Raw genomic sequence first — 12,876 nt, 5'->3', positions numbered from 1 at the left:
AAAAAAAAAGCAACCCAGGGAAGAAAAAGGTTTATTTGTCTTATACTTCCAGACTACAGTTAATCATTGAAGAGAAGCCAAGGTGAAAACTCAAAGCAGTTAGTCATATTATATCTATAATCAAGAGCTAAGAGAGAAAAAACGCATCCTAGCTGCTTGGTCTCAAAGCTCAGGGCTCTGCCTAGGGAATGGTGTTGCCCATAGTGGGCCAGGTCAACTAATAGTCAAGGCAGTCCCTCCCAGACATACTCACAGGCCAACCTGAATTAGATCATTTGTCAGCTGATATTGTCTTAGCAGGTTCTTCTGGGTTGTTGCAAGTTGACAGTTAAAACTAACCATAATAGGATTGGGACTGTGGCTCAGTGAGCAAAGCCACTTAGTGGCAATCTTTATGTCCCTGCTTTGATTCCCTGAGACTCATGGTGGAAGGAGAGAACTTATTCTTGAAAGTTGTCCTTTGACCTCCACACATGAGCTATAGTATAGGTACTACATACATACACAAATGAATAACCAACCAGCACAGGTCCTGTTGGTACCAAGTGCCCTTAAAATTCAGTGTTTTCTTTTCTTTTTCAGACCTGGTAGGTCTGGGACTCACTATGTAGAGGTAATTGACCTTGAACTTAGTCTCTGCTTCAGCCTCCCGAGTCCTAAGATGACAATTCTACCAAACCTAGCTACTGTTCAGTCTTTTTGGATTTTTGAAACAGGGTTTCTCTCTGTAGTCCTAGCTGTCCTGGAACTCACTCTGTAGACCAGGCTGGCCTTAGAATCAGAAATCTGCCTGCCTCTGCTTCCTGAGTACTGGGAATATGTGCTACCACACCTGGCTTTCTTTCTTGTCTCTTCCCACCTCCCCCACTATGCCCCTTGAGGCCGGGTCTGATGAGCCTGAGGTGTCCTTGGACTCTGTACATAGCTCAGGCTCGTCATAGACTTCTGATCCTCCTGTCTCTACTTACTGAGTACTAGGATCACAGGCCATATGTAACCACACCTAGTTTATACAGTGCTAGAGATGGAGGCCAGGTCTTCATGCTTGTTGGGAAAGCACTTTACCAAATGAGCTGTGTCTCCGGCCCATGCAGTATATTTCAAGTAGCTATTAGTACTCAGTCCCTGCGACAGAGCTCAATAAATAGTTAACTCACTCATTGTAGTAACAATCCCTGTGACTTCATGTACGTACTGCGTAAATCCGAATTTATCCTTAGGAACAAAAAACAGTCAAGGAGTCCACCATTTCTGACGCTTAAGGGAACGAGTTCCACATCCGTCCTTCCCACTGCCTTCTCAGGCTCTGATCCAAGATTTGTGATGGTACATGCATTGACTCTTGCACTGAGCAAGAGAAAGGCATCAACATCAGTACAGTAGCCCTGTGGTCACAGCAAATAAGTCACCCTTGGGGATGGATGGAATAGCCAGAGTCTCAGTTTTTCCTCCTGTGGGTTCTGCTTGGGGAATGTATTTGAAGGCTCTGTTACCATGGCACCTAGCTCAGAGACAAGGATACATGGAGAGCAATTTAGGGAGAGAAATAGAGAGATTTCTCCCTGGACTTCATTGCAGCCAAATGGATGAATTGGCTTCTTTTGCTTCAATAATCCTGGAACTGTGGGCATCCCCAGGGGCCTGGGTTTTGTCAGAGCATTAACTAGCATGTACTTCACAGTAGGTAGCCCACATTTTAATTTGGCTGGCAACATTGGTGGTGACTAATGAAGGCTGTGGAGTATGTTCACTTTGTGCAGACAAGAAGTTGGTTTTTACTTCTCAGTGCCTTCTGTGTTTGAGATTCCAGCATTTGTCCTTATGTGCTGAGCCTTACTGTGCAAACCCAGGCCCACAGGACCCTTGGGGTCTCCAGAGCTGCAAAAGAGAAATCCAGGGCTAGGAGAGACGGTTCATTGTAAAACTGTTTGCCATGCAAGTGTGACGGCTTGAGTTTAACTCCCCAGAGTCTGAAGTAAGCATCCCGACCCCATACCTGCTTCACATGCCCTGGGTGAGGCACACAGCCAGGCCTCCCTTCCCAGCCTCCTCAGGGCTGCCTTCTCCACTGACATCAACAAGTTGAATGCATGAAACTTTTAAAAATGAAGTTCTTCCCCAAATCACACCTATACCTACACACACACACACACACACACACACACATACACACACACACACACACACACACACACACACACACACACACACACATTCTGCTCTCTCTTCCCCTTTCCTGCAGGAAAGGGATCCCAGGTATTTTAAAGAGGGACTGGAGAGATGGCTCAATAGTTAAGAGTATTTGTTAGTATTGAAGACGACCCAGGTGTGATTCCCAGCACCCATATGTGCTGGGAATCACAAAATTCTTTGTAACTTTGCTTCCAGGGAATTCCACACCTTGCAGGCACATATGTGGTATATGTGTGTACAGCCAGGCATATAAATAACAATAATAATAATAGTAATAGTAGTAATAATAATAATAATAATAATAAATTGGGCCAGCAGCATGGCACAAGGAATGAAGTCATTTACCACTAAGCCTCTTGTCTGAGTTTGATCCCTGGGTTCCACATGGTAGGAGGAGAGAACCAGTGCTCATAAGCTGTTCTTTGGCTTCCACACATGTACTTTGGCATGCATGTACTTCACACATTACACACACTAAGTAAGTAAATGGAATTTAAAAATTCAAATTGATCAAACAGAAAAGGAGGAGGAGGAAGAGGAGGAACAACTACAGGAACAAGAAGTAGTAGTCATTGTTGTCGTCATCGTCATCATCATCACTATGGCATGCATGTACTTCACGCACACATGCACACACATACACACACTAAGTAAATGTAATTTTACAATACAAATTGACCACAAGAAGAACAAGTACAACTACTACTACTTGTACATGAAGCCTGGACTCTCTGGCAAGAGTAGAGACTATTAAAGCCAGTTGCTCAGTCTGTGTGTGTGTGTGTGTATGTCCCCATATCCATATCTATCCTGAAAATAACCTCGACCTCTTGCCTCTCCATCTTGAGTGCTGGTATGGCTACGTGCACTGCCACACCCAGTTGATGCAGTACTAGGGATGGAGCCCAGCTTTCTGCACACTAGGCAAGCATCTTACCAACTGAGCCACACTGAGGATTTGGGGATTCAAAACAGGAATGAAGTATATTTTCCTGGCACTGGAAACTAAGAGACATTGGCAGGCTCAGCCTCCTGTCGTGTAGCATCAAATCCCAGCAGTACCTTTGGTGGTGCTGAGCCTTGTGAGGGCCTGTTCAGTGGATGGTAAGAACCCACAACGCCCTGTAGGAAGGAGAGTGGGACTTGGTAGGAGGCTTCTCAATGCAGCTGTGTCTGCAGCTTCAGGACTACCTATGAAGTGAAAACCGTGGCCCTGGAGTGCTGAAGAAGGAAGCCCTTGACCGGTTTCTCTACTTTAGAGGTGCCTAAGAAGCCCTTCAGGGATAGATTCTCTTCAGTGTTTGCAAGCCTGCATCTCTGTAGACAGACTTAGTTACAGAGACTTCCTGTACTCTGCATCCACCCCACCTCACTAACCAGGCCTAATGCTTATGCACCAACTTTATAAAGAGGTAGTTTTGGGGGGGGGGGCAATGTCTCAGTCACTGAAGTGTTTACCGCATAGCATGAGAACCTGAAGCCACAGAGCTAGGCACGGCTATATGCATCTCTGAGCCCAGAGATGGGGAGGTGGGGCTCCCTGGAGAGCCAAAGTAAGAATTCCCAGGTTTGGTACTGACCCTGTCTGAAAACATTTAAGGTAGAGAGTGCCTGATCCCATATGCAGATACTTGCATATTTGCACACATGTATGCACATGTGCATGCAGCAAATGCCTTTTTTGCATAGTGGGCCAGCCATTCTAGTTTGCTTTCTGCTGATTAAAACATCACTTCCAAAAGCAACTTGGGGGAAAAAAAATGGTTTGCTTCAGTTTACAGTCCATCAGGAAGGGAAGTCAGGGCTTGAACCTGGTGGCAGGATCATTAATCCCTTGCTTGATCTACAGGCTCACATTCACCTACCCTTTCTTATACCGCTCAGGACCACCTGCCTAGGGGTGGCACCACCCGCAGTGGCCTGGGCCCTCCTGCATCAATCGTGAATGGAGAAAATGCTCCACAGCCTTGCCTACAGACCCATCTGACAGGCACATCTTCTCAACTAAGTTCCCTCTCCCCAGATGACTCCAGCTTGGGATTAAGTTGACAGAAGCTAAACATGCTGCCAGTGCAGCTGGGAAAGACGGAGGAGGAAGGCCTTCTTTTATCCCTCATGGGAACATTGCCTTCTACCCAGTTGCATGGGCCGGAGCTGTGGACGCAGTGGGATTTGACTTCAGCTCATTGTCTTCAGCCCCCACCCAGCAAGGGTTTTTTTCTCTAAATCCTGACTTTGTTGGGTTTTGCAGGTGCTGCGCATCCTACAGGGACCCCATTTGGGCCACCGCCTCATCACAGTAACTTTCTCAACCCTGCCGCTCACCTAGGTGAGTCAGAAAGACAGGGGATCCCCCGCTGCAGCCTCTCGTGGATGGTGCCCTTGGGATTCCCACCCCCCAGTCAGGGTGGGGCCCAGTGGCAGGAGCCTGAGGCAGCTGGTTGTCGCTGGTTGTCCTGCATTCAGGAAGCAGAGAGATGGATGCTGGTGCTCAGCTTGCTTTCTCCTTTGTATTCAGTTCAATGCCCCACCCTATTGCTGTACCCCCCTGTCCCCCCACAATGAGGGTGGGTTGTTCCATCTCAGTCTAATCTAATCCAAGGCACTTCCTCACAGCTGTGCTCAGGGGTTGTCTCCCGGGTGATTCTAGATGCAGTTTAGCTGGCACTTGGTATTAACCACCACAAGGGGCTTGGGGTGGGCAGTATTCCTTGGCATCTCAGGACACGTGTGTTCTGGATGGGCTCATCCTGTCTATATATCTAGGGGTTCCTCCAAGAGCTGTGAGGAAAGATGCAATGAGTGTTATAAGAGCTGCATCAGAGAGCACACTGCTTTGACTTCTTTATACTTTATTGTTAGCGTGTGTCTTCTTAGGAGGATTACACCTCCTGTGGCTTATCTATTATTTCCTGGAAGTGTGCTGTCAGTCAGTCACAGACCATAGTCCTAGTGGGGAATATATAGGAAGATTATACTTTTTTTTTTTTTTTTAGGAGACGGGGTCTCTCTCTGTAGACCAGGCTGGCCTTGAACTCAATAGATCTGCCTGCTTCTGCCTCCCAAGAGCTGGGATTAAAGATGTACACCACCGTGCCCAGCTTTTATTACGTATTTTGTTTTACATGTGTAGATGATTTGCCTACACGAATGTCTGTACATGGGCCTGCGTTGCCCTCAGAGGCCAGAAGTGAGTGTCAGATTCCCTGGAACTGTTATAGACAGTTTCAATTTCTCATGTGGGTGCTGGGAATCAAACCCCAGTGTTCTCTCTAGCCCAGTAGCATTTCATTTTTGTTCATGCATATCATCTCAGCCACTGGGCGGTAGAGATAAGGCAGGGGGATCCATTCAAGGCTAGCCTTGACTTAGGTCAATTTTGAAGGCAGGCTGAGTTAAATGAGACACATATAATAAAAGGAGAGACAGAGACAGAAACATTTTGCAGATAAGAAGGCAGCTTAGAATGCTGGGTCCTGAGCTTACTCGGTCATCCCAAGTACAGAGCTGAATCATGCAAAGGCTGACACTGGAAAATAAACCCCTCGGGACTCTTGCTAACCCAGTGACCAAGTCCAAGCACAGAAAAGCCCTTCCACAGTCCTTCAGGAGAGTCAAGGTGCATCAAAGAGGGGCTATTGCTTTCCCAGCTGCCAGGACACCTGTGCTTCTCACTCACAAGTCCCTGACCACATCTCTTCTTTCCCAATCCTATTCACAGAGCCTTTTAACCGGCCGTCTACATTCACGGGCCTCGCTGCAGTTGGTGGCAATGCCTTCGGGGGACTTGGAAACCCTTCAGTTAGTGAGTACCTCTCGATTTTTTTATATCTCCCTTTCACAATTTCTCTGACCCATATATATAGCTTTAGACCTTCTGACATGAAAGGAAACTTTACTTTGGGAAAACTAATTTAAGCTGAGTATATGGGTCAGTGACAAAGCACTTGCCTAAAATCCCCCAGTGAGGGCTTAGGGGCATGGCTCAATCATAGAGAGCTTGTCTAGCATGGGCAAAGCCCTGAGTTCCCTCCCCAGCACCACCAAAAATCATTTAGAAGCAGAGGGAAGGGACAGGTGTGGTAGCACATGCCGTTAATCCCAGCCCTCAGGAGGCCAAGACAGGCAGGTCTCTGAGTTGTGGTTTGCAGAGAGAGTTCCAGGCCAGCCAGAGAGCCACATAGAGAGACTCTGTTGAAACTAAAATGCAAATGAAGGTACCATGAAAAGGTAATATCACTTGGGGATGGAGAGATGTGGCTCAGTGGGTAAGAGCCCTTGCTGCTCTTCCAGAGGTTCTTAGCACCTACATGACAATTTATAACCATCTGTAACTCCAGTTCCAGGGTATCTAAAGCCTTCTTCTGGCCTCTATAGGCTGGGCATTGGGAACACGTATGATGTACATGATGTAATCACGCAGACAAAAACCCATACACATAAAGTAAACATACATGAACGTGTATGTGGCTTAATAATAATAATAATAATAATAATAATAATAATAATAATTTAGAGCATTCCAAACAGGTGATGTTGGTTGTAAGTAGGTAAGCCCCATAAGCCCACTGTTGACATAAGCCCTGTACATCAGGAACAATGACTTGCTCAGTAACTACAAGTAGTTTGCTTTGGTTACAGCTCAAAATAAAAAAATGTTATTTCATTTTACTTTTGATGTAACAAGACTGAAAAAAGTACAGTGAAGAATAGCACTTCACTGGTGTGACTGGGGTGTGACTGGGTGGGCAGAGTGCTTGCCTAGCACGCAGGACATCCTCCATCCCCAGCAGTACATAAGCAGTGTGAGATCTACAACTTTCCTATATATCCCTTCCAGGAACCACATGATTGTAATCCCAACACTTGGGAAGGCAGAGGCAGTAGGAGCATCCTTAGCTACACAGGAAGTTTCAGGCCAGCCAGGGACCCATAATATCTTGTCTTGAAAAGAAAGGAAAGAAGAAAAGACAGGCAGTCAGATAGACAGACAGACAGAACAAAAACATAGCATACAGATCAGAGTTTTTTGGTTTGGTTGGGTTGGGTTGGGTTGGGTTTGGTTTGGTTTTTTGAGACAGGGTTTCTCTGTGTAGCCCTGGCTGTCCTGGAACTCACTCTGTAGACCAGGCTGGCCTCGAACTCAGAAATCCACCTGCATCTGCCTCCCAAGTACTGGGATTAAAGGTGTGGGCCACCACTGCCTGGCTCAGATCTGTGCATTCTTAAGGACACAATCCTGCATGGTCTTTCTGGCTGTTTGTTTTGACTATAGCCAGAAGGAGTAGCATCTGCCAGGGTGTGTGGTAGGCTGAGGACCAGTGGACTCTGCCGAACTGACCCACCTATTCGTCTGTCATATGGTCATAACGCACTTTTCTGCATGCTTGGAACTTCTGCATGCCCGCACATGTCCAACAGGGTACCTGCATACCCTCTCGGTCCCCTCTCACTTTTTCCTCTCCATTGATTTTTTTTTTTTTTTAAGGCTGTGAGCTGCCTCTGCAGTATAGGACGAGCGTTCCTCTAATGAGTGTGTTAATCTCCTTCCTTTTCCAGCTGCCAATAACATGTATTCATTTTAACTCTGAATGCTGTTAAAGTTTTTGGTAAGTACCTTCACTCTGACAGGTTTCTATTGAGATCTCTCTGAAACCCTTTTTTGTTCTTCACTTCGCCATTTCAGCACCCAACTCAGTGTTCGGCCACAAGGATAGCCCCAGTGTGCAGAACTTTAGCAATCCTCACGAACCCTGGAACCGGCTGCACCGAACGCCTCCATCGTTCCCGACCCCTCCGCCCTGGCTGAAGCCAGGGGAGTTGGAGCGCAGTGCGTCCGCTGCAGCCCATGACAGAGATAGAGATGTAGATAAACGAGACTCCTCCGTTAGTAAAGATGACAAGGAAAGGTACGAAAAGAAACCGCTCTCGAGTCCCACTGGGGGAGCCCGCCCTGTGCCACACACCAGTCAGAACCAGCCACCTCCCTTCTCCCTCACCCCGGCCTCTGTCCCAGCCTTGTGCTTAAGACCACTGTAGCACCCCAGTTCCTTACCCAGCGCTTACCCTGCAGGTGCAAGTTAGTACCAAGAGGCCCTCCCCGCACTCCGTGGTGCAATGGTGACTGTAGCCTGTCACTAAGGCACGGTGCAGTGAGACACACAAGCCACCCAGAGTCCACGAAACATTAGCGTGTCCGAGTAGACATCTTCCTGTAGACAGCCAGTCATAGCTTGGAGCCAGACACACACAGCATGAATCTGCCATGTTTGCTTTTGAGTCGTGAAGTCCATTCAGTCACCCATAGGTGGTTTTTTTGTTTGGTTTGGTTTGGTTTCTCTTTTTTCTCCCTTTTCATTTGCTCCTAGTAAGTCATGTTTGCATCACCTCATCCTATTTTTTCTCAAGTGTCATCTAAACTCAAAACCCTGGGGCTTGTAGATAATCAGTACAATTTTGGTTTTTTTTTTTGTTTGTTTGTTTTTGTTTTGTTTTGTTTTGTTTTTTAACTAATCTGAATTTAGACCTTGGCAACAGGAAACTTTGCTTTTCGGTTGCTTTTCCAGGGAATTGTTAAGTTTACTAACCATTGTTATCTGCATACTAACCATTTTCTAAAAATCTATCTTAAAAGGAGAAATACCTCGGTATTTTTATGCAGAATGCCATAGGAATTTCCTTTGTTTTCTTTAGGCTGTTTTCATTTTGAATGAACTGATAAGTCATGTCCGTATACACTTGGCAAAAATTAAAAAAAGAAAAGAACAGAAAAGAAAAACAAACCCCAGACCTTGATAGTCGCATCTTTTTGTACTTAGGATTGAGATTTGGGGCTAGGGTGATAGCTCAGTGGGTAGTGCCCTTACCCTGCAAGTATGAGGACCTAAGTTTAGATTACCAGCATCCGTGCAAAGCAGACATGATAGTGGGTATGGGTGTGTCACCCCAGAGACCTTGTCCCACCTTGCCTTTGTGATTGACACCTAAGGCTGTCTGTCCTCTATCTAACTTGCACAGTTGTTTGTAGGCATACACACACACACACACACACACACACACACAGAGAAGAATTCAAATTTAATTCAGATCTTTAACTTCCCTTTGATTTGTATATCATGCATGTATATACCCTAGTGATTTAAAAGAAATCAACTTTTCTGATTCTAAACATGACTGACAAAGAGGCATATGCCTTTAATTCCAGCACTCCAGACTATCTCTGTGAGTTCAAGGCCAGCCTGGACTTCATAGGCCATCCAGGGATACCTAGAGGAACTCTGTCTTAAAATATTGAATGATACGGTGTCTTTCATAAGCTGTCACACTGCATTGGTTGGTCTCATATGGGAGAAAAAGACAAATTACCATATAAGAAAGTTGTAATTAAAAAAAAAAAATCTCTCAGCCTATAGGAGTTCTAAAGTACTAAAGGGACCCCACCATAGAACATGGAGTTTCTCAATAATTTATTCTTGAGCTTTGGTTTCTCTTGATGGAGCCAGAATGGCCTCCAGTATTGAAGTTGAGAGAAACTTGAAAGACATTTGTATTCTTTTCTCCCCTTTAAATTTTTCTTGTGAGCCTCTGCATGTAAGCAGGAAGCAGAATTTGTAGGACACTCCCCCCACCCCCACTACAGTCCCTGGACCCCAATCTCTGCCACTTCTTTGTCCACACAACCTCTGGCTCCTCCTTCTTTCCCACATCTATCCTGAGATGCGACCTGTCAGCTTTCACCCTCTTAACTCTCAGAGCTTAAACTGTCCATCTTCTGTTATTCTGTCTTTATCCCCAGTCCATACACACATCCTGACCAAGCCAGGTCCCTGGAAGTTTCCTTTTACAGTCTCTCTATAGGTCCTCTTACAGGGACCTCAGTCAGTGAGGTTGTATGCTCTGACCCCACATCTGCTACAGCCTCATCTATGCATATTAGATTGGGGCTACTCTGCTACTCCAGTAATCTGGAGGGTGGGATTGCCCTTCCAACTCCCCTTGCTCTGTATCTGCATCCGTGGTTCCCAACCTTCCGAATGCTGTGACCCCCCCAACCATAAAATGATTTCACTGCTACTGCATAACTGTAAGTTTGCTTGTTGTTATCATCATAATGTAAATAGCCCTGTTTTCTGATAGTCTTAGGCAACCCCGGTTGCCTAAGGCATCACATGACCAAGGGGGTCACGATTCACAGGTTAAGAACCACTGATCTACATCCATCAACCTGAAGTAATGCCTTTGTCCTGAGGGTCAGCTGCTGGAAAGCTCCCTCATGTCTATATTAAATCCTCCCCGACCTCAACTTTCTATCCAAAGTGTAAAGAAAAGTCTTCGTTTGTGTTTGGGCTCTTAGCACTCTATTCTTAACCTAAAGCTATCCCAAGAAGCTGAACAGATGGGCCTCTGTGGTCTTCAGTGATCACCCTGGCCCACAGTGGCTCTCTGTGCCCTTCCTTCATGACCTTGCAAGGCAGGTCCCTGGAACCCCCCAGTCACTCTCATCTGTAGGCCTTCACCCATGAAGCTGCCTCGAGAATCTAGATTAGAGCAGGTGGCAGTCTTCACCCTGAAGCAGGGCACGATCTAGCCCGCCCTCACACCGCCATCTCATTGAACGCTCCTTGCCTGGCTGGCAAGCCCATTTCATTTTTTCCCCCTCTCCCTCTCACAGGGAAAGCGTTGAGAAAAGACACCCCAGCCATCCTTCCCCAGCACCTCCCGTCCCGGGGAGCGCCCTGGGCCATAACCGCAGCTCCACTGATCCGACGACCAGGGGTCATTTGAATACTGAGGCTCGTGAGAAAGATAAACCAAAAGAGAGGGAGAGAGACCACTCGGGATCCCGAAAGGACCTGACCACCGAAGAGCACAAGGCCAAGGAAGGCCATCTGCCCGAGAGAGATGGGCACAGCCACGAGGGACGTACAGCAGGCGAGGAACCCAAGCAGCTGTCCCGGGTGCCATCACCCTACGTGAGGACACCAGGCGTGGATGGCACCAGGCCTAACAGCACCTCTAGTCGGGAAGCCGAGCCACGCAAGGGTGAGCCGGCCTACGATAACCCCAAGAAGAACGCCGAGGTCAAGGTCAAAGAGGAACGCAAGGAAGATCATGACCTACCTACAGAGGCTCCACAGGCCCACAGGACCTCAGAGGCACCTCCGCCCAGCTCCTCAGCCAGTGCCAGCGTGCACCCAGGGCCTCTGGCATCTATGCCCATGACCGTGGGAGTGACTGGTATCCATGCCATGAACAGTATCGGTAGTCTGGACAGGACACGCATGATGACCCCATTTATGGGCCTCAGTCCGATCCCAGGGGGAGAGCGCTTCCCATACCCCTCTTTCCACTGGGACCCTATGCGGGACCCCTTGAGGGATCCTTACCGTGACTTGGACATGCACCGAAGAGACCCTCTGGGCAGGGACTTTCTGCTCAGGAATGACCCCCTGCACCGGCTCTCCACGCCCCGGCTGTATGAAGCTGACCGCTCATTCCGGGACAGGGAGCCTCATGATTACAGCCACCACCACCACCACCACCATCACCCGCTGGCCGTAGACCCTCGACGGGAGCACGAACGAGGTGGACACCTAGATGAACGTGAGCGACTGCACGTGCTTCGGGAGGACTATGAGCACCCACGGTTGCACCCTGTGCACCCTGCTTCTCTAGAGGGACACCTCCCACACCCGAGCCTGCTCACGCCAGGCCTGCCTAGTATGCACTACCCTCGAATCAGCCCTACTGCGGGCCACCAGAATGGACTGCTTAACAAGACCCCGCCCACCGCGGCGCTCAGCGCCCCACCTCCACTCATCTCCACATTGGGGGGCCGCCCGGGATCCCCCCGGAGGACTACGCCTCTGTCGGCTGAAATCCGAGAGAGGCCACCGTCCCACACACTGAAGGACATTGAAGCTCGGTAAGCCGGAAGGACAAGGCAGACCTCGGAGTGGGGGAGAAAGCCCAGGGACACCCACCCCCAGACTCAAGAGACAACTCCCGCACCCCCAAAACTGCGAGGTGCAGAGCTCCAACTCTTCCCCTGGGGAAAAAAAAATGGACAGAGACTCCGTTTGGATGTTGAAATGTTTTTGTATATTAATGTTGGAATTTTTCAGACCTTTTAGCCAGGTCTTGTTTGTTCTTACATTTCTTTACTTTTTTGTTGTTGTTCCTTGCATAAAACTTTGATTTGAACCAAAACGGTGAAGGTACTGACACATAAAGGATCTGATGATCATGGGGGGCGGGGTGCATCTATCCATCACCCAGAGCTGTCTCAGAGGAGGCTTGTACATAAAGTGTAAAAAGAGATTGCTTCATGAGCTGACGGTTCACATATGCAAAAGATAAAGACGAAAGCTTTACTTGTACAGATGTAAATAGGTAAAGATTAAGTAACATAATACATTAATACTTCTTCAAATGTGCTATTTACAAGTCTAATGTCAGTGAACTCGGCCCTCGGAGGAGGCCGAGTTCCCAACTGCTAAACCCTTCAACTATGCAATGAATACGGGGGCTTTTCCCCAAAGCCCATTTAACTCAAAGGAGCCTTTTCAAATCCATTTACAACATACTTAAGGTCATATTTTCCCTGAACAAGCGCTTACCTGAGATGTTATTCAACTGTTTTCCTTTTGGTTTGGTTTTTGGTTTTCAAATGAAGAAACACCA

General features: G+C 47.5%; 1 protein-coding gene across 6 annotated transcripts in view; it reads left to right on the top strand.

The window, feature by feature from the left end:
• Auts2 (activator of transcription and developmental regulator AUTS2) overlaps positions 1-12,629 on the top strand; it is a 1,106,086-nt gene extending 1,093,457 nt beyond the window's left edge. For all 6 annotated transcript variants that reach the window (XM_031342055.1, XM_031342053.1, XM_031342058.1 and 3 more), the window contains 4 exons: positions 4,445-4,522; positions 5,915-5,998; positions 7,880-8,102; positions 10,865-12,629. In XM_031342055.1, the coding sequence (XP_031197915.1) occupies positions 4,445-4,522; positions 5,915-5,998; positions 7,880-8,102; positions 10,865-12,122 (1,643 nt within the window). In that variant the 3' untranslated portion in view covers positions 12,123-12,629. The remainder of the gene's footprint in view (positions 1-4,444; positions 4,523-5,914; positions 5,999-7,879; positions 8,103-10,864) is intronic.
• The last annotated feature ends 247 nt before the right edge of the window (positions 12,630-12,876 follow it).

The sequence above is a fragment of the Mastomys coucha genome, unplaced genomic scaffold (genome assembly GCF_008632895.1).
Source record: "Mastomys coucha isolate ucsf_1 unplaced genomic scaffold, UCSF_Mcou_1 pScaffold22, whole genome shotgun sequence".
In the NCBI taxonomy this organism is placed as follows: domain Eukaryota; kingdom Metazoa; phylum Chordata; class Mammalia; order Rodentia; family Muridae; genus Mastomys; species Mastomys coucha.
The sequence above is the reverse complement of the archived record's forward strand: the minus strand, read 5'-3'. Positions and strand labels throughout refer to the sequence as shown.